This window comes from Oncorhynchus clarkii, chromosome 8 (genome assembly GCF_045791955.1).
Source record: "Oncorhynchus clarkii lewisi isolate Uvic-CL-2024 chromosome 8, UVic_Ocla_1.0, whole genome shotgun sequence".
Classification (NCBI taxonomy): domain Eukaryota; kingdom Metazoa; phylum Chordata; class Actinopteri; order Salmoniformes; family Salmonidae; genus Oncorhynchus; species Oncorhynchus clarkii.
This window is the reverse complement of record NC_092154.1, coordinates 2,290,650-2,315,953: the sequence shown is the minus strand read 5'-3', so window position 1 is coordinate 2,315,953 and position 25,304 is coordinate 2,290,650. Positions and strand designations below refer to the sequence as shown.

Below are 25,304 nucleotides of genomic sequence, written 5' to 3'. Positions count from 1 at the left end.
CTGATTCAGGCAGAAAGCCTGAGGTTTATAACATATTCTATCCTGATTCAGGCAGAAAGCCTGAGGATTATAACATATTATATCCTGATTCAGGCAGAAGGCCTGAGGTTTATAACATATTATTCTATCCTGATTCAGGCAGAAAGCCTGAGGTTTATAACATATTCTATCCTGATTCAGGCAGAAAGCCTGAGGTTTATAACATATTCTATCCTGATTCAGGCAGAAAGCCTGAGGTTTATAACATATTCTATCCTGATTCAGGCAGAAAGCCTGAGGTTTATAACATATTCTATCCTGATTCAGGCAGAAAGCCTGAGGTTTATAACATAGGTTCTTTATAACATATTATATCCTGATTCAGGCAGAAAGCCTGAGGTTTATAACATATTATATCCTGATTCAGGCAGAAAGCCTGAGGTTTATAACATATTCTATCCTGATTCAGGCAGAAAGCCTGAGGTTTATAACATATTCTATCCTGATTCAGGCAGAAAGCCTGAGGATTATAACATATTATATCCTGATTCAGGCAGAAGGCCTGAGGTTTATAACATATTATATCCTGATTCAGGCAGAAAGCCTGAGGTTTATAACATATTCTATCCTGATTCAGGCAGAAAGCCTGAGGTTTATAACATATTCTATCCTGATTCAGGCAGAAAGCCTGAGGTTTATAACATATTCTATCCTGATTCAGGCAGAAAGCCTGAGGTATTATCAGGCAGAAAGCCTGAGGTTTATAACATATTATATCCTGATTCAGGCAGAAAGCCTGAGGTTTATAACATATTATATCCTGATTCAGGCAGAAAGCCTGAGGTTTATAACATATTATATCCTGATTCAGGCAGAAAGCCTGAGGTTTATAACATATTCTATCCTGATTCAGGCAGAAAGCCTGAGGTTTATAACATATTCTATCTTGATTCACACAGACAACCTGATGCTGTACACCATATGAAAGATACAATACTGCTGTCTGTTTTCAACTGCACAGTTACAGAACTGATTAATAACCCCGCCAACGATACACTTCTAGAACTCATTAATAACACCTACAATTATTCACCTCTAGAACTCATTAATAACAGTCCCCAAATACACACTTCTAGAATTTAAATTAAATCGTCCCCAAATATACACTGTTAGAGCTCATTAATAACCCCAACAGTCCCCAACTATAAACTTCTACAACTCATTAATAACAATCCCAACTATACACTTCTATAACTAATTAATAACCCCCCAACTACACACTTATATAACTAATTAATAACAGTCCCCACCTGTACACTTATAGAACTCATGAATAACAATCCCCAAGTGTACATTTCTAGAAGGCATTAATAACCCCCCAACTATACACTTCTAGAACTTAATAACCCTCGAACTACACACTTATAGAACTCATTAATAACAATGTCCAACTATACACTTCTAGAACTCATCAATAACAATGTCCAACTATACACTTCTAGAACTTAATAACCCTCAAACTACACACTTATAGAACTCATTAATAACAATGTCCAACTATACACTTCTAGAACTTAATAACCCTCAAACTACACACTTATAGAACTCATTAATAACAATGTACAACTATACACTTCTAGAACTCATCAATAACAATGTCCAACTATACACTTTTAGAACTCATTAATAACAATGTCCAAATATACACTTCTAGAACTCATTAATAACAATGTCCAAATATACACTTCTAGAACTCATTAATAACAATGTCCAAATATACACTTCTAGAACTCATTAATAACAATGTCCAACTATACACTTCTAGAACTCATTAATAACAATGTCCAACTATACACTTCTAGAACTCATTAATAACAATGTCCAAATATACACTTCTAGAACTCATTAATAACAATGTCCAACTGCACACTTCTAGAACTCATTAATAACAATGTCCAACTATACACTTCTAGAACTCATTAATAGCAATGTCCAACTATACACTTCTAGAACTCATTAATAACAGTCAACAACTATACAATTCTAGAACACATTAATATCCCCCCCAACTATACACTTCTATAACTCACTAATAACAATCCCCACACTATACACTTCTATAACTCATTAATAACACCCAGACTATACACTTCGATAGCTCACTTATAACAATCCCCAACTATACACTTCTATAACTCACTAATAACAATCCCCACACTATACACTTCTAAAATTAATTAATTACCGGGATTGGGTATGTTACTTTCTAAATGTAAAATGTTACAGTTACTAATTACCTGTCCCAAATTGTAATCGGTAACGTAACTTTTGGATTACCCCAAACTCAGTAACACAATCGGATTACTTTCAGTTACTTTTAGATTACTTTCCCCTTAAGAGACATTAGAAGAAGACAAAAACATTTATTTTTACCAATTGAACAACATCTATTGCAGGATAAATCCATTTTAAAGTTTACACAGCTGGATGTTAAATGTAACTTTATGGGTTGGTTATGTAGGCTTCCTCTAACCCATCGCTTTCTACCACATATAATAATACGATTAAATCATATCTTTACATTAAAAACAAGTCTATCAGAATTCCAGTCATTTCAATAAATGTTATACCCCTTGATCTTCAAGAACAGGACTTGGAAATATGGAACTATAGATTAGCCAAACTGTTTTACATGAGCATGACCCCAAAACTATGAACTTATTAGCCAGCCCTACTCTGTTGTTTAAGATTTAGTTGTAACAGTAACAGTCCAACTATAAACATCTAGATCTAATTAATAACAGTCCCCGACTATACACTTAAATAACCCATTATTAACACACACCCCCCTCACCCAACAATACACTTCTAGAGCACATTACTAACAGTCCCAAACTATAAATTGGGAAAGTATTCAGACCCCTTGACTTTTTCCAAATGTTGTTACGTTACAGCCTTATTCTAAAATAGATATATTTTTTCAATCATCATCAATCTACACCATGTGCCATAATGACAAAGTAAAAACAGGTTTTTCGAAATGTTTGCAAATGTATTAAACATTTTAAAAATAAATACCTTATTTACATAAGTATTCAGACCATGTGACTCAAAATTGCACTCAGGTGCATCCTGTTTCCATTGATCATCCTTGAGATGTTTCTACAACTTGATTGGAGTCCACCTGTTGTAAATTCTATTGATTGGACATGATTTGGAAAGGCACACACCTTTATATTTAAGTTCCTACAGTTGGGCATGTCAGAGCAAAAACCAAGCCATGAGGTCAAAGGAATTGTCCGTTGAACTCCGGGAAATGATTGTGTCGAGGCACAGATCTGGGGAAGGGTACCAAAACATTTCTGCTGCAGTTTGGAACCACCAAGACTCTTCCTATAGCTGGCCATCCGGCCAAACTGTGCAATCGGGGGGGAAAGGCCTTGGTCAGGAAGGTGACCAAGATCCCAATGGAAACTCTGACAGAGCTCTGGAGTTCCTATGTGGAGATGGGAGAACCTTCCAGAAGGACAACAATCTATGCAGCACAAAACTGACTCTTCTTTAGTGAATCGTAAAAATCTGACTCTTCTGCAGTGAATCATAAAACGGACTATTCTGTAGTGATTCAGATAAGGGAGTTATTGGACATGAGAGAGAGGACCACAAATACACATTTTATCAAGACACCGTTGTCCTAGAGCACATAAAAAACGATGCATACCTCGGCCTAAATATCAGCGCCACAGGTAACTTCCACAAAGCTGTGAACGATCTGAGAGATCTGAGAGACAAGGCAAAAAGGGCCTTCTTTGCCATCAAAAGGAACATAAAATGTTGACATACCAAATAGGATCTGGCTAAAAATACTTGAATCAGTCATAGAGCCCATTGCCCTTTATGGTTGTGAGGTCTGGGTTCCGCTCACCAACCAAGACTTCACAAAATGGGACAAACAGAAAATTGAGACTCTGCATGCAGAATTCTGCAAAAATATCCTCCATGTACAACGTAAAACACCAAATAATGCATGCAGAGCAGAATTAGGCCGATACCCACTAATTATCAAAATCCAGAAATGAGACGTTACATTCTACAACCACCTAAAAGGAAGCGATTCCCAAACCTTCCATAACAAAGCCATCACCTACAGAGAGATGAACCTGGAGAAGAGTCCCCTTAGCAAGCTGGTCCTGGGGCTCTGTTCACAAACACAAACACACCTCACAGACCCCCAGGACAGCAACACAATTAGACCCAACTAAATCATGAGAAAACAAAAAGATAATTACTTGACACATTTGGAAAGAATTCACAAAAGCACAGAGCAAACTAGAATGCTATTTGGCCCTAAACAGAGAGTACACAGTGGCAGAATACCTGACCACTGTGACTGACCCAAACTTAAGGAAAGCTTTGACTATGTACAGACTCAGTGAGCATAGCCTTGCTATTGAGAAAGGCCGCCGTAGGCAGACATGGCTCTCAAGAGAAGACAGGCTATGTGCACACTGCCTATGAAATGAGGTGGAAACTGAGCTGCACCTCCTAACATCCTGCCAAATGTATGACCATATTATAGACACATATGTCCCTCAGATTACACAGATCCACAAAGAATTAGAAAACAAACCCAATTTGTATAAACTCCCATATCTACTGGGTGAAATACCACAGTGTGCCATCACAGCAGCAAGATGTGTGACCTGTTGCCAAAAGAAAAGGGCAACCAGTGAAGAACAAACACAATTGTAAATACAACCCATATTTATGTTAATTTATTTTCCCTTTTGTACTTGTCACACCCTGATCTGTTTCACCTGTCCTTGTGCTTGTCCCCTCCAGGTGTCACCCATCTTCCCCATTATCCCCGGGGTATTTATACTTGTGTTCTCTGTCTGTCTGTGCCAGTTCGTCTTGTTGCCCAGTCAACCAGCGGTTTTCTCATAGCTCCTGTTTTTCCTCATCCTCCTGGTTCTGACCCTTGCCTGTCCTGACTCTGAGCCTGCCTGCCCCTGACCTTGAGCCTGCCTGCCCCTGACCTTGAGCCTGCCTGCCCCTGACCTTGAGCCTGCCTGCCCCTGACTCTGAGCCCGCCTGCCCCTGACCTTGAGCCTGCCTGCCCCTGACCTTGAGCCTGCCTGCCCCTGCCCCTGACCTTGAGCCTGCCTGTCCCTGACCTTGACCCTGCCTGCCCCGGTCTGTACCGTTTTGGACTCTGACCTGGTTAAAAACTCTCGCCTGTCCCCGACATGTCTTTTGCCTACCCCTTGGACATTGTTACAACACTGTATATTGACATAATGACATTTGAAATGTATTTAGGCTCTTGAAATTTCTGTGAGTGTAATGTTTACTGCTCATTTTTATTGTTTTGAGAGAGAGAGAGAGAGAGAGAGAGAGAGAGAGAGAGAGAGAGAGAGAGAGAGAGAGAGAGAGAGAGAGAGAGAGAGAGAGAGTGAGTATGAAATAACAGCTGTGGTCTGGGCCCTAACTGTGGTCAGTAGGTTTATCCAAGTCCAGGAGAACATATGGACGTTCCACTGTCAACAACACTAGCTGGGATAAATACCACAAACTACTTCTCATTGTGTGTAAGAGACCTCATCTCCATTAGTTAGGTGTCCCTGACAGTAAATACAGTTTGTTTATGACATAATTACACTTTATAGAGAATGTCTACAGTTGATTGACTCATTGCTGTGAACCTTATCTGGCCAGAGGGCTGAGTGTTGAGCCTGGGTTAGAGGAGTTGTGTGTTAAGAGCGGGAAATGGGATGACTGCAGAGCTGAAGGGAAAGTCCCTGAGATTCCCATCATCCAGAGAAAACAATCAAGCTGGCAAAAGAGTCTAACACTTCTCTGTTTGGTATCGCTAACACAGCAATGGGTAATTCAGTCCTCGGGGCCCGGCGTGGAGTCACACTCCCCCTAGCAAACACAGCTGATTAAACTAGGTAAATCCCTGCAACAGAACCGTTTTGTATTTAGCTTTATGGCCTGTAACCAAAAGCTAAATATTTTGGGGGATAGTGATATTTAGAGCGTATGATTCCACAGTTGATTTCATACAACTGTATATAACCACCCCTCCCCCTTTTTTCAGTCTGTCACACCTGAAGATGTCGTACTCAGCAATGTCCTTAAGCGGGATGAAGCCATTTAGCCAAGTCTCTGTGAGAACCAAAAACATCCGAGCAGATATCAAGAAGGTCCACTTTTGACATCAATCTCTGTACGTTGATATGTAACAGCCCAAACCCTCTAAGTGATTTGAAAACAGAGGGTGTATCCATATTTAGGGTAATTAGATGATATAACATATAATTTGAACATATAATTTGAACATATTAAATAATAGCACTGGACGAGCTGACCACAGTTGTCTTCCAAATGGGCTAACAGAGCTAACAAAGGAATTCAACTTTACGGTCATAAGATTATTATTGACAATATTCAAAATGTTAATAATATATAATAATATATATAAAATATAATAATATGTAGATATAATCTGCAGATGATAACGCTGTGAAGTAGAGGGAATGGGATGAGTTACCTGAGCAGGGCTCTTTTGTTTTTGAGTCAATATTTTATAAGAACCTCCTCCACGTTGGTCGAGGGGAACTTTCGCGAATTGAATTTGAAAACGACATGTGTAGACATTACCGTGAATGTGTTCGCTGACAATGCAGAGTTAACAATAAGGACGCTATAAACAGGAAGTACCGGTACCGACCAGTTGTGGAAAAAGTATAAATACCTTAAGCTACTCAAGTAGAAGTGAGCAGTAAAATACTACTTGAGTAAAGGTTTTAAATGTATTTGGTTCTAAATATACTTTAGTATCAAATGTTAAAGCATAAATCATCTCAAATTCCTTATATTAAGCAAAGCATACTGCACAATTGTCTTGTTTTTTAAATGTATGGATAGCCAGGGGCACGCTCCAACACTCAGACATTATTTACAAAAGATGCCTTTGTGTTTAGTGAATCCTCCAGATCAGAGGCAGTAGGGATGACCAGGGATGTTCTCTGTTTAGTGAGTCCTCCAGATCAGAGGCAGTAGAGATGACCAGGGATGTTCTCTGTTTAGTGAGTCCTCCAGATCAGAGGCAGTAGGGATGACCAGGGATGTTCTCTGTTTAGTGAGTCCTCCAGATCAGAGGCAGTAGGGATAACCAGGGATGTTCTCTGTTTAGTGAGTCCTCCAGATCAGAGGTAGTAGGAATGTTATCTTGACAAGTGTGTGAATTGAAACATTTTCCTGTCCTGCTAAGCATTCAAAATGTATGGAGTAAAAAATACATTATTTTATTTTGGAATGTAGTGACGTAAAATTTGTCAAAAATATAAATAGTTAAGTAAAGTACAGATACCCCCCCAAAAATGTAAGTAGTATTTTAAAGTATGTGCTGGGGTACAAGGTACTTGAGGTGATTAAAATTTTCACTGATCATGCGTTTTTTTCTATCGTTTCCATCGTTTCCTATGACTGAGAAGATCACTAACCTCGATTTGAACGAAGACTCCTACTTCAATGAACTTTCGGCGCAGGACATAGGCCCTAATCCCTGGATAATATGCAGTGGGTTTTCGGCAGGACGGAACGTCCGGTAAGATCTTGTTGTTAACAGCTGGAGGAAGTCTGGAGGTTCTGAGTTAGAATAACTCATTATAAAGTGTGGACCATAATGTTTAACAATAGTGTTTTCATCTAGATTTTTTGTAGCTGTCTATTAACCAACATAAACTGATGCCATGTATTACAGGCAACATTCGCACTGAGCTGCTGCTTTCCAGGAGCGGACACTAATTTGGATGCTTATAAGAAATTCCGCTATGCAAACCATCAAACAGGCACTGCGCTGACCAACTGTCAAGTGTCTTCACTGACATTTTCAACCTCTCCCTGACCCAGTCTGCTTCAAGCAGACCACCATAGTCCCTGCAATATCAGTAGTATCAGTAACTACAGTCGTGGCCAAATGTTTTGAGAATGACACACATATTAATTTTCACAAAGGTCTGCTGCCTCAGTTTGTATGATGGCAATTTGCATATACTCCAGAATGTTATGAAGAGTGAACAGATGAATTGCAATTAATTGCAAAGTCCCTCTTTGCCATGCAAATGAACTGAATCCCCCAAAAACAATACCACTGCATTTCAGCCCTGCCACAAAAGGACCAGCTGACATCATGTCAGTGATTCTCTTGTTAACGCAGGTGTGAGTGTTGACGAGGACAAGGCTGGAGATCACTCTGTCATGCTGATTGAGTTTGAATAACAGACTGGAAGCTTCAAAAGGAGGGTGGTGCTTGGAATGATTGTTCTTCCTCTGTCAACCATGGTTATCTGCAAGGAAACACGTGCCATCATCATTGCTTGCACAAAAAAGGCTTCACAGGCAAGGATATTGGTGCCAGTAAGATTGTACCTAAATCAACCATTTATCGGATCATCATGAACTTCAAGGAGAGCGGTTCAATTGTTGTGAAGAAGGCTTCAGGCCGCCCAAGAAAGTCCAGCCAGCGCCAGGACCGTTTCCTAAAGTTGATTCAGCTGCGGGATCTGGGCACCACTAGTACAGAGCTTGCTCAGAAATGGCAGCAGGCAGGTGTGATGCTTCTGCATGCACTTTGAGGTGAAGACTTTTGGAGGATGGCCTGGTGTCAAGCAGGGCAGCAAAGAAGCCACTTCTCTCCAGGAAAAACAGGGACAGACTGATATTCTGCAAAAGGTACAGGGATTGGTCTGCTGAGGACTGGGGTAAAGTCCTTTTCTCTGATGAATCCCCTTTCTGACTGTTTGAGGCATCCAGAAAAAAGCTTGTCCGGAGAAGACAAGGTGAGCGCTACCATCAGTCCTGTGTCATGCCAACAGTAAAGCATCCTGAGACCATTCATGTGTGGGGTTGCTTCTCAGCCAAGGGAGTGGACTCACTCACAATTTTGCCTGACTAAGAACACAGCCATGAATAAAGAATGGTACCAACACATCCTCCGAGAGCAACTTCTCCCAACCATACAGGAACAGTTTGGTGACAAACAATGCCTTTTCCAGCATGATGGAGCACCTTGCCATAAGGCAAAAGGGATAACTAAGTGGCTCAGGGAACAAAACATCAATATTTTGGGTCTATGGCCAGGAAACTCCCCAGACCTTAATCCCATTGACACCTTGTGGTCAATCCTCAAGAGGCAAGTGGACAAACAAAAGCCCACAAATTCTGACAAACTCCAAACATTGATTATGCAAGAATGGGCTGCCATCAGTGGCCAGAAGTTAATTGACAGCATGCCAGGGCGGATTGCAGAGGTCTTGAAAAAAGAAGGGTCAACACTGCAAATATTGACTCTTTGCATCATCCCGTGGGATAACATGGCTCCGTGATGAGGCCTTCTCTTTGTTCCTCTCTCTCTTCCTTCTATCCCTGATTGCAGGTGACCAGTGGGAATGCTAATGGGGAGGGGCTTCAGGTCCCGTGGGATAACATGGCTTCGTGATGAGGACCTTCTCTTTGTTCCTCTCTCTCTTCCTTCTATCCCTGATTGCAGGTGACCAGTGGGAATGCTAATGGGGAGGGGCTTCAGGTCCCGTGGGATAACATGGCTCCGTGATGAGGCCTTCTCTTTGTTCCTCTCTCTCTTCCTTCTATCCCTGATTGCAGGTGACCAGTGGGAATGCTAATGGGGAGGGGCTTCAGGTCCCGTGGGATAACATGGCTTCGTGATGAGGCCTTCTCTTTGTTCCTCTCTCTCTTCCTTCTATCTCTGATTGCAGGTGACCAGTGGGAATGCTAATGGGGAGGGGCTTCAGGTCCCGTGGGATAACATGGCTCCGTGATGAGGCCTTCTCTTTGTTCCTCTCTCTCTTCCTTCTATCCCTGATTGCAGGTGACCAGTGGGAATGCTAATGGGGAGGGGCTTCAGGTCCCGTGGGATAACATGGCTTCGTGATGAGGCCTTCTCTTTGTTCCTCTCTCTCTTCCTTCTATCCCTGATTGTAGGTGACCAGTGGGAATGCTAATGGGGAGGGGCTTCAGGTCCCGTGGGATAACATGGCTCCGTGATGAGGCCTTTTCTTTGCCACCTGTAAAATGTTTGTGTTGTTTTCAGCTCGAGGGCCATGTATTTGTAATACATATCTTTCAACTTTGTCATCAGACAATGTGGTCCTGAGATTCCTCTCATAGATACGGTCCAGGCAATGGCCTGTTTGTGACAGTCAGATGAATCACATGAATCAGACAGTCAGATGAATCACACGAATCAGACAGTCAGACGAATCAGACAGTCAGATGAATCACACAAATCAGATATATCAGACTGTCAGATGAATCACATGAATCAGACAGTCAGATGAATCAGACAGTCAGACAGAGAGTCAGTCTGGTAGGGTGCGGTGGAACAGCCAATTAAAGGAACAAAAACAGCTAGTAAAAGCAGTGAACGAACGGACTCTAGTTGAGGTTTATACTATGTGGAACAGCAATCATGTTGTTACTGTCTTTCAGTACAATGAAGTACCTCAGATGACTGTCTGGGAGTGACAGAGAACAGAGAGAGGAGAGGAGGGAGGGAGGGAGGGAGGAGGCAAGGAGAGGGAAGGAAGGATAGGAGAGAAGGAAGAGAGAGGGGAGGAGAGTTGGGGAGAAGGCAAGAAGAGGAGGAGAGAGGAGAGGTGGGAAGGATAGGAGAGAAGGGAGAAGGCAAGAAGAGGAGGAGAGGTGGGAAGGAGAGGAGAGAATTAAGAGAGAGGGGAGGAGAGGGGGAGGGAGAAGGCAAGGAGAGGAGGGAAGGAGAGGAGAGAAGGAAGAGAGAGGGGAGGAGAGGGAGGGAGGGAGAAGGCAAGAAGAGGAGGAGAGAGGAGAGGTGGGAAGGAGAAGAGAGAAGGACAGGAGGGAGGGAGAGGCGGTAGAAAGGGGAAGAGGGAAGAGAGAGAGAGAAGGGGAGAATGGAGGGTTGAGAAGACAACGAGAGGAGAGAAGGAGAGCGGGAGAGAGGGAGGGGGAGAGAGAGGGGGAGAAGGCAGAGCGTGGAGTAAGAGAGTAGAGGAAAGAAGAGAGGGGGAGAAGGCAGAGCGTGGAGTAAGAGAGTAGAGGAAAGAAGAGAGGGGGAGAAGGCAGAGCGTGAAATAAGAGAGTAGAGGAAAGAAGAAATGTCACTTTTTTAAGAGGAAAAGAGCTGAGTGGGTGACAGCCAGACGCCGGACTACTATGGGGTCTGAAGTGGAGAGAGAGAGAGAGAGGTTGTGGTGGAGAGCTGCCAGCGTCTGTGTGGTCCAGGAGTTCCTGCCTCGAGAAAGCAATCCAGTGCAGGGAAGGGCACACACACCGACACACACACACACACACACACACACACACACACACCGACACACACACCGACACACACACCGACACACACACTGACACACACACTGACACAGACACACAAACACAAACACAAACAGTCGTGCTGTAAGTTTTAGTCATTAGCTGGACTGAGCCAGGCTCTCTCACTACTTACTCAGGGTAGAGCATTCTGTAGCTCTCAGAGATTCTTCAACCCTGACACCAGAGACGTGTTACAATAGAAAGACTCTCAGGCTCCTCCCTCTCCTTCCTCCTTCCTCCTTCCTTCTCTCTGATGGTTAGGTTTCATGTTTTAAAGTCTTGTCATTACTTAATAATGGAACCTCATAAGACATTTGTCTGACTTCCTTCTCTCCTTGTCTCCCTCCTTGTCTCCCTCCCTGTCTCCCTCCCTGTCTCTCTCCGTCTCTCTCCTTGTCTCCCTCCTTGTCTCCCTCCTTGTCTCTCTCCTTGTCTCATCTCCTTGTCTCATCTCCTTGTCACTCTCCTTGTCTCCCTTCTTGGGAACTCGAACAGAACCCCAGACCAGAACTCGAACAGAACCCCAGACCCGTACTAAGACCAGAACTAGAACAGAACTCCAGACCCAAACTAGAACAGAACCCCAGACCCATACTCAGACCAGAATTAGAAAATAACCCAGACCCATATTCAGACCAGATTTAGAACAGAACCCAGACCCATACTCAGACCAGAACTAGAACAGAACCCAGACCCATACTCAGACCAGAATTAGAACAGAACCCAGACCCATACTAGAACAGAACCCCAGACCAAAACTAGAACAGAACCCCAGACACATATTCAGACCAGAACCATATTCAGACCATAACCAGAACAGAACCCCAGACCCATACTCAGACCAGAACTAGAACAGAACCCTACTTAAAATCAAATCACATTTGTATTGATCACATACACATATTTGGCAGATGTTATTGCGGGTGTAGAGAAATGCTTGTGTTTCTAGCTCCAACAGTGTAGTAGTATCTAACTAAATGCTTCTGTTCCTAGCTCCAACAGTGTAGTAGTATCTAACTAAATGCTTCTGTTCCTAGCTCCAACAGTGCAGTAGTATCTAACTAAATGCTTGTGTTTCTAGCTCCAACAGTAATATCTAACTAAATGTTTGTGTTTCTATCTCCAACAGTGCAGTAATATCTAACTAAATGCTTGTGTTTCTAGCTACAACAGTGTAGTAGTATCTAACTAAATGCTTGTGTTCCTAGCTCCAACAGTGCAGTAGTATCTAACGAAATGCTTGTGTTTCTAGCTCCAACAGTAATATCTAACTAAATGCTTGTGTTTCTAGCTCCAACAGTGCAGTAGTATCTAACTAAATGCTTGTGTTTCTAGCTCCAACAGTGCAGTAGTATCTAACTAAATGCTTGTGTTTCTAGCTCCAACAGTGTAGTAGTATCTAACTAAATGCTTGTGTTTCTAGCTCCAACAGTAATATCTAACTAAATGCTTGTGTTTCTAGCTCCAACAGTGCAGTAGTATCTAACTAAATGCTTGTGTTTCTAGCTCCAACAGTGCAGTAGTATCTAACTAAATGCTTGTGTTTCTAGCTCCAACAGTACAGTAATATCTAACTAAATGCCCGTGTTTCTAGCTCCAACAATGCAGTAGTATCTAACTAAATGCTTGTGTTTCCAGCTCCAACAGTAATATCTAACTAAATGCTTGTGTTTCTAGCTCCAACAGTGTAGTAGTATCCAACTAAATGCTTGTGTTTCTAGCTCCAACAGTAATATCTAACTAAATGCTTGTGTTTCTAGCTCCAACAGTGCAGTAGTATCTAACTAAATGCTTGTGTTTCTAGCTCCAACAGTAATATCTAACTAAATGCTTGTGTTTCTAGCTCCAACAGTGTAGTAGTATCTAACTAAATGCTTGTGTTCCTAGCTCCAACAGTGTAGTAGTATCTAACTAAATGCTTGTGTTCCTAGCTCCAACAGTACAGTAATATCTAACTAAATGCTTGTGTTCCTAACTTCAACAGTGTAGTAGTATCTAACTAAATGCTTGTGTTCCTAGCTCCAACAGTATGGTAGTATCTAACTAAATGCTTTTGTTCCTAGCTTCAAAAGTATAGTAGTATCTAACTAAATGCTTGTGTTTCTAGCTCCAACAGATTAGTAGTATCTAACTAAATGCTTGTGTTCCTAGCTTCAACAGTATAGTAGTATCTAACTAAATGCTTGTGTTCCTAGCTCCAACAGATTAGTAGTATCTAACTAAATGCTTGTGTTTCTAGCTCCAACAGTAATATCTAACTAAATGCTTGTGTTTCTAGCTCCAACAGATTAGTAGTATCTAACTAAATGCTTGTGTTTCTAGCTCCAACAGATTAGTAGTATCTAACTAAATGCTTGTGATGCTAGCTCCAACAGTACAATAGTATTTAACTAAATGCTTGTGTTTCTAGCTCCAACAGTGCAGTAGTATCTAACTAAATGCTTGTGTTTCTAGCTCCAACAGTGCAGTAGTATCTAACTAAATGCTTGTGTTTCTAGCTCCAACAGTGCAGTAGTATCTAACTAAATACTTGTGTTTCTAGCTCCAACAGTGTAGTAGTATCTAACTAAATGCTTGTGTTTCTAGCTCCAACAGTGCAGTAGTATCTAACTAAATGCTTGTGTTTCTAGCTCCAACAGTGCAGTAGTATCTAACTAAATACTTGTGTTTCTAGCTCCAACAGTGTAGTAGTATCTAACTAAATGCTTGTGTTTCTAGCTCCAACAGTGTAGTAGTATCTAACTAAATGATTGTGATCCTAGCTCCAACAGATTAGTAGTATCTAACTAAATGCTTGTGATCCTAGCTCCAACAGTGTAGTAGTATCTAACTAAATGCTTGTGTTCCTAGCTCCAACAGTGCTGTAGTATCTAACTAAATGCTTGTGTTTCTAGCGCCAACAGTATAGTAGTATCTATCTAAATGCTTGTGATCCTAGCTCCAACAGTGCAGTAGTATCTAACTAAATGCTTGTGATATTAGCTCCAACAGTATAGTAGTATCTAACTAAATGCTTGTGTTTCTAGCTCCAACAGTATAGTAGTATCTAACTAAATGCTTGTGAGCCTAGCTCCAAAAGTGCAGTAATATCTAACTAAATGCTTGTGTTTCCAGCTCCAACAGTGCATTAATATCTAACTAAATGCTTGTGTTTCTAGCTCCAACAGTACAGTAATATCTAACTAAATGCCCGTGTTTCTAGCTCCAACAATGCAGTAGTATCTAACTAAATGCTTGTGTTTCCAGCTCCAACAGTAATATCTAACTAAATGCTTGTGTTTCTAGCTCCAACAGTGTAGTAGTATCCAACTAAATGCTTGTGTTTCTAGCTCCAACAGTAATATCTAACTAAATGCTTGTGTTTCTAGCTCCAACAGTGCAGTAGTATCTAACTAAATGCTTGTGTTTCTAGCTCCAACAGTAATATCTAACTAAATGCTTGTGTTTCTAGCTCCAACAGTGTAGTAGTATCTAACTAAATGCTTGTGTTCCTAGCTCCAACAGTGTAGTAGTATCTAACTAAATGCTTGTGTTCCTAGCTCCAACAGTACAGTAATATCTAACTAAATGCTTGTGTTCCTAACTTCAACAGTGTAGTAGTATCTAACTAAATGCTTGTGTTCCTAGCTCCAACAGTATGGTAGTATCTAACTAAATGCTTTTGTTCCTAGCTTCAAAAGTATAGTAGTATCTAACTAAATGCTTGTGTTTCTAGCTCCAACAGATTAGTAGTATCTAACTAAATGCTTGTGTTCCTAGCTTCAACAGTATAGTAGTATCTAACTAAATGCTTGCGTTCCTAGCTCCAACAGATTAGTAGTATCTAACTAAATGCTTGTGTTTCTAGCTCCAACAGTAATATCTAACTAAATGCTTGTGTTTCTAGCTCCAACAGATTAGTAGTATCTAACTAAATGCTTGTGTTTCTAGCTCCAACAGATTAGTAGTATCTAACTAAATGCTTGTGATGCTAGCTCCAACAGTACAATAGTATTTAACTAAATGCTTGTGTTTCTAGCTCCAACAGTGCAGTAGTATCTAACTAAATGCTTGTGTTTCTAGCTCCAACAGTGCAGTAGTATCTAACTAAATGCTTGTGTTTCTAGCTCCAACAGTGCAGTAGTATCTAACTAAATACTTGTGTTTCTAGCTCCAACAGTGTAGTAGTATCTAACTAAATGCTTGTGTTTCTAGCTCCAACAGTGCAGTAGTATCTAACTAAATGCTTGTGTTTCTAGCTCCAACAGTGCAGTAGTATCTAACTAAATACTTGTGTTTCTAGCTCCAACAGTGTAGTAGTATCTAACTAAATGCTTGTGTTTCTAGCTCCAACAGTGTAGTAGTATCTAACTAAATGATTGTGATCCTAGCTCCAACAGATTAGTAGTATCTAACTAAATGCTTGTGATCCTAGCTCCAACAGTGTAGTAGTATCTAACTAAATGCTTGTGTTCCTAGCTCCAACAGTGCTGTAGTATCTAACTAAATGCTTGTGTTTCTAGCGCCAACAGTATAGTAGTATCTATCTAAATGCTTGTGATCCTAGCTCCAACAGTGCAGTAGTATCTAACTAAATGCTTGTGATATTAGCTCCAACAGTATAGTAGTATCTAACTAAATGCTTGTGTTTCTAGCTCCAACAGTATAGTAGTATCTAACTAAATGCTTGTGAGCCTAGCTCCAAAAGTGCAGTAATATCTAACTAAATGCTTGTGTTTCCAGCTCCAACAGTGCATTAATATCTAACTAAATGCTTGTGTTTCTAGCTCCAACAGATTAGTAGTATCTAACTAAATGCTTGTGATCCTAGCTTCAATAGTGCAGTAGTATCTAACTAAATGCTTGTGTTCCTAGCTCCAACAGTAATATCTAACTAAATGCTTGTGTTTCTAGCTCCAACAGTACAGTAGTATATAACTAAATGCTTGTGTTTCTAGCTCCAACAGTATAGTAATATCTAACTAAATGCTTGTGTATCTAGCTCTAACAGTATAGTAGTATCTAACTAAATGCTTGTGTTTCTAGCTCCAACAGTGCAGTAGTATCTAACTAAATGCTTGTGTCCCTAGCTCCAACAGTGCAGTAGTATCTAACTAAATGCTTGTGTTTCTAGCTCCAACAGTACAGTGGTATCTAACTAAATGCTTATGTTTCTAGCTCCAATAGTGCAGTGGTATATAACAATGCACACAAATCTAAAGTAAAAGAATGGAGTTAAGAAATATATAAATATTAGATTGAGAAATGTAGGAGTGGCATTGACTAAAATAGTCTAATAGAATACAGTATATACATATGCAATGAGTAAAGCAGTATGTAAACATTATTAAAGTGACAAGTGTTCCATTATTAAAGTGACCAGTGACATCTATGTATACAGGACAGCAGCATCTAAGTTGCAGGGTTGAGTAACTTGGTGGTAGCTGGCTAGTGATGGCTCATGGCCTTGAGAAAAAAGCTGTTTTTCAGTCTCTCGGTCCCAGCTGTACTGATCTCGCCTTCTGGATGATAGCGGGGTGAACAGGCAGTGGTTCGGGTGGTTGATGTCCTTGATGATCTTTTTGGCCTTCCTGTGACATCGGGTGCTGTAGGTGTCCTGGAGGGAAGGTTGTTTGCCCCCGGTGATATCAGATCGTCCTTGATGTGTACACCGAGGAACTTGAAGCTTTCCACCCTCTCCACTGCTGTCCCGTCGATGTGGATAGGGACGTGCTCCCTCTGCTGTTTCCTGAAGTCTACGATCCGCTCCTTCGATTTGTTGACGTTGAGAGGTTATTTTCCTGGCACCAGTCTCCCAGGGCCCTCACTTCCTCCCTGTAGGCTGTCTCGTCATTGTTGGTAATGAAGCCTACTACTGTTGTCTCGTCTGTAAACTTCATGATTGAGTTGGAGGCGTGCATGGCCACCCAGTCATGGGTGAACAGGGAGTACAGGAGGGAGCTGAGAACACACCCTTGTGGGGCCCCAGTGTTGAGGATCAGCGGAGTAGAGATGTTGTTACCTACCCTCACCACCTGGGGGCAACCCGTCAGAAAGTCCAGCATCCAGTTGTACAGGGCAGGGTTCAGACCCAGGGTCTCGAGCCTAATGATGAGCTTGGAGCTATGGTGTTGAATGCTGAGCTTAAGTCAATGAACAACAGTCTTTCATAGGTATTCCTCTTGTCCAGATGGGATAGGGCAGTGTTCAGTGCGATGGCGATTGCATCGTCTGTGGTTCTATTGGGGCGGTAAGCAAATTGGAGTGGGTCTAGGGTGTCAGGTAAGGTGGAGGTGATATGATCCTTGACTAGTCTCTCAAAGCACTTCATGATGACAGAAGTGAGTGCTACAGACCGATAGTCATTTAGTTCAGTTACCTTCGCTTTCTTTGGTACAGGAACAATGGTGGCCATCTTGAAGCATGTGGGAACAGCAGACTGGGATAGGGATTGATTGAATATGTCCATTAACACACCAGCCAGCTGGTCTGCACATGCTCTGAGGAAGCAGATACTGAACATTAGCGAGTAATATACTCGGAAGCGATGGATGGTGTGCCCGCCTCCTGAGTCGGACTAGAAGTCCACTCCGAATACCTCTTCTCGGCCAGCAGCGTCTTGGAGCAGCCACTGGAATCAGTTTAATTGCCCTGGGGGATACGAACTAAATATCAAATTCGGGACAGTCGTATCCCTGGTTGTAATGCTGGTGAGTTACCACCGCTCTGATATCCAAAAGTTATTTCCAGTTGTACGTAATAACACACCCCAAAAAATTCTGGGCTAATAATGTAGGTTAAAACACACAAAAAAAATGAAGTACTGCAAAGTTGCTTAGGAGCTAGAAGCAGAGCTCACATATCTGTTGGCGTCACCTTCGACCACTTTAATCAGACAAGAAATATAAACAGAACACCGTACTTATATACTTATACTCATAGCAGACCAGAACTAGAACATATTCCCAGCACCATACTTGTACCAGACCAGAACAAGAACAGAACCCCATACCCACACTCATACCAGACCAGCACTAGAATTTAACCCCAGAACCATACTCATAGCAGACCAGAACTAGAACATAACCCCAGAACCATATTCATAGCAGACCAGAACTAGAACATAACCCCAGCACCATACTCAGATGAGAACTAGAATATAACCCCAGAACCATACTCATACCAGAACTAGAACAGAACACCCAGACCAATACTCATACCAGACCATAACTAGAACAGAACCAGACCAGAACCCCAGCTCCACATCAACATGTTTACCACCAAGTCATCTACACCACTGTGCTTCCTCTCACCTTAGCTGGGTTACCCTGTTATTGGCCAGTGTTTTCTCTCACCTCCTTATCGGTTCTGAACAGACAGCCTTGTTCTGGTGCTCTAAGTATACCTATTATCACTAGGTACTGAGTGTGTACGGTCCGTCAGCAGTATGTAACAGTGTGTGTGTGTGTGTCTGTCTAACACACACTGCTGACAGTCCCTACACACTCAGTACCTAGTAATGATAGGTATTCTTAGAGCACCTGAACAAGGCTGTCTTCGAAACTGCTAATGACAGCAAAACACACACACAGTGGCCAACCACAGGGTAACCCAGCGCTGTCATCTCATTAAGCACAGTGAGCACAGAGAGACACTCACACCCAGTTAGCATCTAGCTAATACCACAGTACCATACAGCCAGTTAGCCACTAGCTAATTTCACAGTACCATACAGCCGGTTAGCCTCTAGCTAATATCACAGTACTATACAGCCGGTTAGCCTCTAGCTAATATCACAGTACCATACAGCCAGCTAGCCTCTAGCTAATATCACAGTACCATACAGCCAGCTAGCCTCTAGCTAATACCACAGTACCATACAGCCAGCTAGCCTCTAGCTAATACCACAGTACCATACAGCCAGCTAGCCTCTAGCTAATACCACAGTACCATACAGCCAGCTAGCATCTAGCTAATACCACAGTACCATACAGCCAGTTAGCCTCTAGCTAATATCACAGTACCATACAGCCAGCTAGCATCTAGCTAATACCACAGTACCATACAGCCAGTTATCCTCTAGCTAATATCACAGTACCATACAGCCAGCTAGCCTCTAGCTAATATCACAGTACCATACAGCCAGCTAGCATCTAGCTAATATCACAGTACTATACAGCCGGTTAGCCTCTAGCTAATATCACAGTATCATACAGTACAGCCAGTTAGCCTCTAGCTAATACCACAATATCATACAACCAGTTAGCCTCTAGCTAATATCACAGTACCATACAGCCAGTTAGCCTCTAGCTAATTTCACAGTACCATACAGCCAGTTAGCCTCTAGCTAAACACTGAGCCACATAACCCCATTTACACAGTGGCCCAACAAACCACTCACCATACAGATACAGACAGTTGCTACTGACCTCCACACAAACCCAGTTAGACATTCACTGCTACTACAGTGGTTCATATAGCTAGCTACTGTAGTCCTCTACTGACAGTACAGACAGAGACCTCCCAGCTAGCACATTTGGTTCCTTGAACCAAATGTTTTTGCGGGAACAAAAGTTTTTGGTTCACATTGGTTCTGGGAACGAAGCCATACGTTTTTCTGACTGGTAAAAGTGAACGTTTTTTAAACTTTACATTTTGCCTGTTGTTGGTAAATAACTGTTTAACTGCAGACAAATTCTGTCTGCAGAAGAACGTTTTACTCTGGTTCCAGGGAAGTTCTGAGAACGTTTTACTCTGGTTCCAGGGAAGTTCTGAGAACGTTTTACTCTGGTTCCAGGGAAGTTCTGAGAACGTTTTACTCTGGTTCCAGGGAAGTTCTGAGAACGTTTTACTCTGGTTCCAGGGAAGTTCTGAGAACGTTTTACTCTGGTTCATGTAACATATTTCTGGGATGGAAATTATATGGGTTTTTTGGAGTAACTTCCTTAAAACGTTCTCTAAATGTTTGAATAGGTTTACTTACTTTTAATAATACTCCTAGCTTATTTTGGGTTTAATTTTTTTTTTTTACTCCAAGCCAGACACATAGGTATTGCAAACACATAAACATTTTATCGTGACAAAGCATCAATGAGATTTAAACCTTCTGTTTTTTGGTCATGGAATTAGTCCACTGCACCACCAGGATGGGAAGGCATACAAAGCTAAACATTTGTGTTTGTTCAAACAGACCCCATTTCAGAGGAAACAAGCACTCATTAAGATCATAGCACTTAACCAAATAAAGGATAGGGAGTTTTGTTGATGCTGAGAACGAAATGTATATTTAAAAAATATGATATATATTCTTAGAACGTTAATAAAGTTTCATTGTGGTTCTTATGGAGCTTTTTGATTGTTACAATGACATTTTATTCTAGAACATTCCCAGATTATTGCCACTAACTGAAATAAAAGAGAACCATACATTCTCTAAACGTTCTGAGAACAACATTTTTTGGGAACTTTCACAGAATGGAGTAAAAAATATGCCATTAAAAAGAACCGCTTGGGAACTTGTGTGAAATGTTCTGTGGAAGTACAGAAATTCCCACAGAAGAACGTTGTTTCTTAATGTTCTCTGGACAATTTGAGAACATGACTTTAAATAGAACCATCAGTAAACCTGTAGGAAACGTTACGCTGAAGTACTGACATGCCCGCAGAAGGATAATGTTTCTTAATGTTCTCTAAACTACTGGAGAACATTCCCAACGTCAACCCAGCTGGAGAACGTTTCTAGAACGATACCAAAATAGAAATTAAATGCAACATCTGAACTTTTAGGAAACATTCTGTTAAAGTGATGATGTGTCTTTTTTGTTTGTTGTCAAGTTCCTTGTGCTGAGGATGTTCCAATGCCAAGCAACTGTCCTGCACCGTCCCCAGAACGTTGTGGAAAGGTTGTATGATAAATAACCATAGGACAACCACACTCTGAGAACCACACTCTAAGAACCACACTCTAAGAACCACACTCTGAGAACCACACTCTAAGAACCACACTCTGAGAACCACACTCTGAGAACCACACTCTGAGAACCACACTCTGAGAACCACACTCTAAGAACCACACTCTGAGAACCACACTCTAACCACACTCTAAGAACCACACTCTAACCACACTCTAAGAACCACACTCTAACCACACTCTAAGAACCACACTCTAACCACACTCTAAGAACCACACTCTAACCACACTCTAAGAACCACACTCTAACCACACTCTAAGAAACATAAGGTTCTCAGAACTTTATAGTGCATTCTGATTTCTTTTTTTCTTTTTTCTTATTTTTGTCATTAATAAGGAAAATGTTACATTTAATCAATCAGAATAAGGCTGTAACGGAATACAATGTGGAGAAAAAGGGAAGGGGTCTGTACATGCTAGCTGGGCTAGGTCTGGGGGAAGGAAGAAACACATCAACTCAGAATGAGTGTTCTCTTCAAGTTCCACGCCTGTAGAAGTCATGTGACTTCCTGTAGAAGTACAAACACATCAACACATTAATAACATTAGTATACGTACCCAGATACTCTCTTAATAATTCCCTATCTCCCTCTTCCACTGAATGAAGGAGAGAGAATTTAACAACAGTAATACAATTTGTAATCTTTGCTTGCTTACTGGGTAACTGTAAAGCACTTAGTGCCAACGGGTTAATGTAAGAAAGGCATTTTATGAAATACATTTGAATGATTTGCTTGAATAAACAGAATGACAAAACAGAGACAACGTGGAGAGGATGTTATCATGGGGGGAAAAGAACAAGCATCAATCTACAGTAATTAAATAATGACAGCCCATCCGAGATGTGTCCTCAATCTCTGAGATCGAAACACACAGTCGTCGTTCGTTTGCCTCTCAGTTACAAAATGTGTTTTTATAAGACGGAGTCTGTCCAATGCTAAGACGCGCCAGCGTCCTCGCCCTCTCGCCCTCACTGGAAAACATGTTGTTTCAACTCACTACATTCATATATATATATATATATATATTCATAGCCTTTTTTCAAGCTTTTATCTAATTTACGTTTCAAGCTATCCTAACTTGACTAATAAAAGATAGTTAAGTCAACTTACCAATTTGTCCGTATAACTTACAATTCCTACTTCAGTCAATTTCAACTTTAGTTATATGAACTTTAAACTTAATAGTTATCCCAACTAAGACCAAATTTACGTTGACTAATAAAATAAAGTCAAGACAACTTAACAGTTTGACAGTATAATGTACTATTTATAGTTGGATAAATTTAGGATTTAGTAGAGATAACTAATTTTGAAATTACTTCATATTTTCCAATTAATCTAACTTACTATCAAGTAAAGTATAACGTACAGTATTTGCATTGATTTAACAACTCTAACCCAAACATTGATAGAATAGAGATTTCAGTAGGGAACATTATGCTCCCAATAGCCTCTTGCGCATGTATAAGATCTTTTGCCAGTTTCAAAACCGGCAGTGCATTCAGTAATGTCAACCCACCAAAAGACAGACCACTTTAACTACCACAGCATTCTCAGTGAAGTCAACTCAACTCAAAAATAAATAAATGGTCAGCTCAACAAATGTATAAAATGTATTTGATAAAACAAGTCATTTTGACTGAATCTTAATATCTTTTTGGGGGGTGATTTTCCATCTGTAGATGTAGATGTTGATAAGCAACTGTTTGCTGAGGTTAAGGTTAAGGTTAAGTTTAGAATAAAGGCTAAGGGTCAAGGTCAAGGTTAGGGTTAGAGGTTGGGTTAGTAGATAGTTGGTTGACATTTTACTGATAGTCTATAGTCTTTACCTCCCTCCCTCCCTTCCTATATGTCCCCCTCCCTCCCTCCCTCCCTCGCTCGCTCCCTCCCTCCCTCCCTCCCTCCCTCCCTCCCTCCCTCCCTCCCTCCCTCCCTCCCTCCCTCCCTCCCTCCCTCCCTATACTTCCCCTTACCTCCCTCCCTATACGTCCCCTTACCTCCCTCCCTATACGTCCCCTTACCTCCCTCCCTATATGTCCCCTTACCTCCTTCCCTATACATCCTCTTACCTCCCTCCATATACGTCCAATTACCTCCCTCCCTATATGTCCCCTTACCTCCCTCCCTCCCTCCCTATACTTCCCCTTACCTCCCTCCCTATTAATCCTCTTACCTCCCTCCCTATTCATCCTCTTACCTCCCTCCCTATACTTCCCCTTACCTCCCTCCCTATACGTCCTCTTACCTCCCTCCCTCCTCCATCTCTCCGTAGCCCAGTGTGTGAAGGGCCTCTTAATTACGACTTACTAAGACTGGGCAATGGAGAGAGGAAGGGAGGGGAGGGAGGGGAAGAGAGGGGAAGAGGGGAGATGGGGAAAGTTTTTTTGTGATGTGATAGTGTTCATTGAGACGCTAGAGTTGAGAATAATGTTTTTATGAATAGAGAGCAGAGGAGAGTGAGGGAGGGAGGAAAACAAGGGAGGAGAGAACAGCTGCCTGCCAGACCAGTTGGCACTAGATGGAAATTGTCAAGTTTTTTTCCCTCTTCAGTTGTTTTTATAAGCACCATTAAACCGAGCTAGGTCTAGCACTCTGCTACCCCGTATACCTCCACACACACACACGCACACGCACATGCACACACGCACGCACACACCCACACACACACACACACACACACACACACACGCACACGCACACGCACACACACTCCATTTTAGAATTATTTCGAAATTCAGTCCAACAACACTTGATGAGGTGTGTGTGCTTGCGTGCGCGTGTGTGTGTACTCACTCCTTGGTTCACGGGGTCCGTCCACAGTGACTTTAATGGCTCGATGGTACGTTGCTACTTGAGGAGGGTTGGTGAACACTGTGATGGTCAGTGTGAAGCTCTTTCCTGTGGGAACATCATCAGATACACTGAGTCAGAGGACTATTCATTACCTAAGGGCTATTCATTACCTAAGGGCTATTCATTACCTAAGGGCTATTCATTACCTAAGGGCATTCAATACTTCCTTCCTTGCTTATCTTTTTCTTTCTTTATTTCTTTCTATCTTTCCTTGCTTCCGTCCTTCCTTCCTCCCTTTCTTCCTTCCTTTCCTTCCTTCCTTTCCTTACTTCCTCTACTCTTTGGATTCAACAGTAAAGACATGACCCCTCAATTTCCTATCCCTATTTGAACAGTGAATTTTATTTTCATATAGCCTCCCGACCTTGTCTGTTTGAACACAGTGGCTTGTGAAAGTATTCACCCCCCTTGGTATTTTTCCTATTTTGTTGCCTTACAACCTGGAATTAAAATATATTTTGGAGGGTGTTCGTATCATTTGATTTTCACAACACTTTGAAGATGCAAAATATGTTTTATTGTGAAACAAACAACAAATAAGACAAAAAAAAACGGAAAACTTGAGATGGCAAAACTATTAACCCCCCAATGTCAATACTTTGTAGAGCCACCTTTTGCACCAATTACAGCTGCAAATCGCTTAGGGTATGTCTCTATAAGCTTGGAAAATTCTTCAAGGCAAACTGCTCCAGCTCCTTCAAGTAGGATGGGGCCGCTGGTGTACAGCAATCTTTATGTCATACCACAGATTCTCAATTGGACTGAGGTCTGGGCTGTGACTAGGCCATTCCAAGGCATTTAGATGTTCCCCCCTAACCCCCTCAAGTGTTGCTTTAGCAGGATGCTTAGGGTCATGGTCCTGCTGGAAGGTGAACCTCCATCCCAGTCTCAAATCTCTGAGAGACTGAAACAGGTTTCCCTCAAAAATGTCCCTGTATTTAGCCCCATCCATCATTCCTTTAATTCTGACCAGTTTCCCTGCCGATGAAAAACATCCCCACTGCATGATGCTGCCACCACCATGCTTCACTATGGGGATGGTGTTCTCAGGGTGCAGATAGGTGTTGGGTTTGCGCCAGACTTAGCGTTTTGCTTGATGGCCAAAAAGCTACATTTTAGTCTCATCTGACCAGAGTACCTTA

General features: G+C 41.6%; 1 protein-coding gene across 1 annotated transcript in view; it reads right to left on the bottom strand.

Annotated features, from left to right (window-relative positions):
• The window catches only part of LOC139414870 (runt-related transcription factor 2-like), a 116,134-nt gene that overhangs the window by 56,899 nt on the left and 33,931 nt on the right, over window positions 1–25,304 (bottom strand). Inside the window, exon 3 of the mRNA XM_071162458.1 lies at window positions 24,103–24,207. Within this exon, the coding sequence (XP_071018559.1) occupies window positions 24,103–24,207 (105 nt within the window). The remainder of the gene's footprint in view (window positions 1–24,102; window positions 24,208–25,304) is intronic.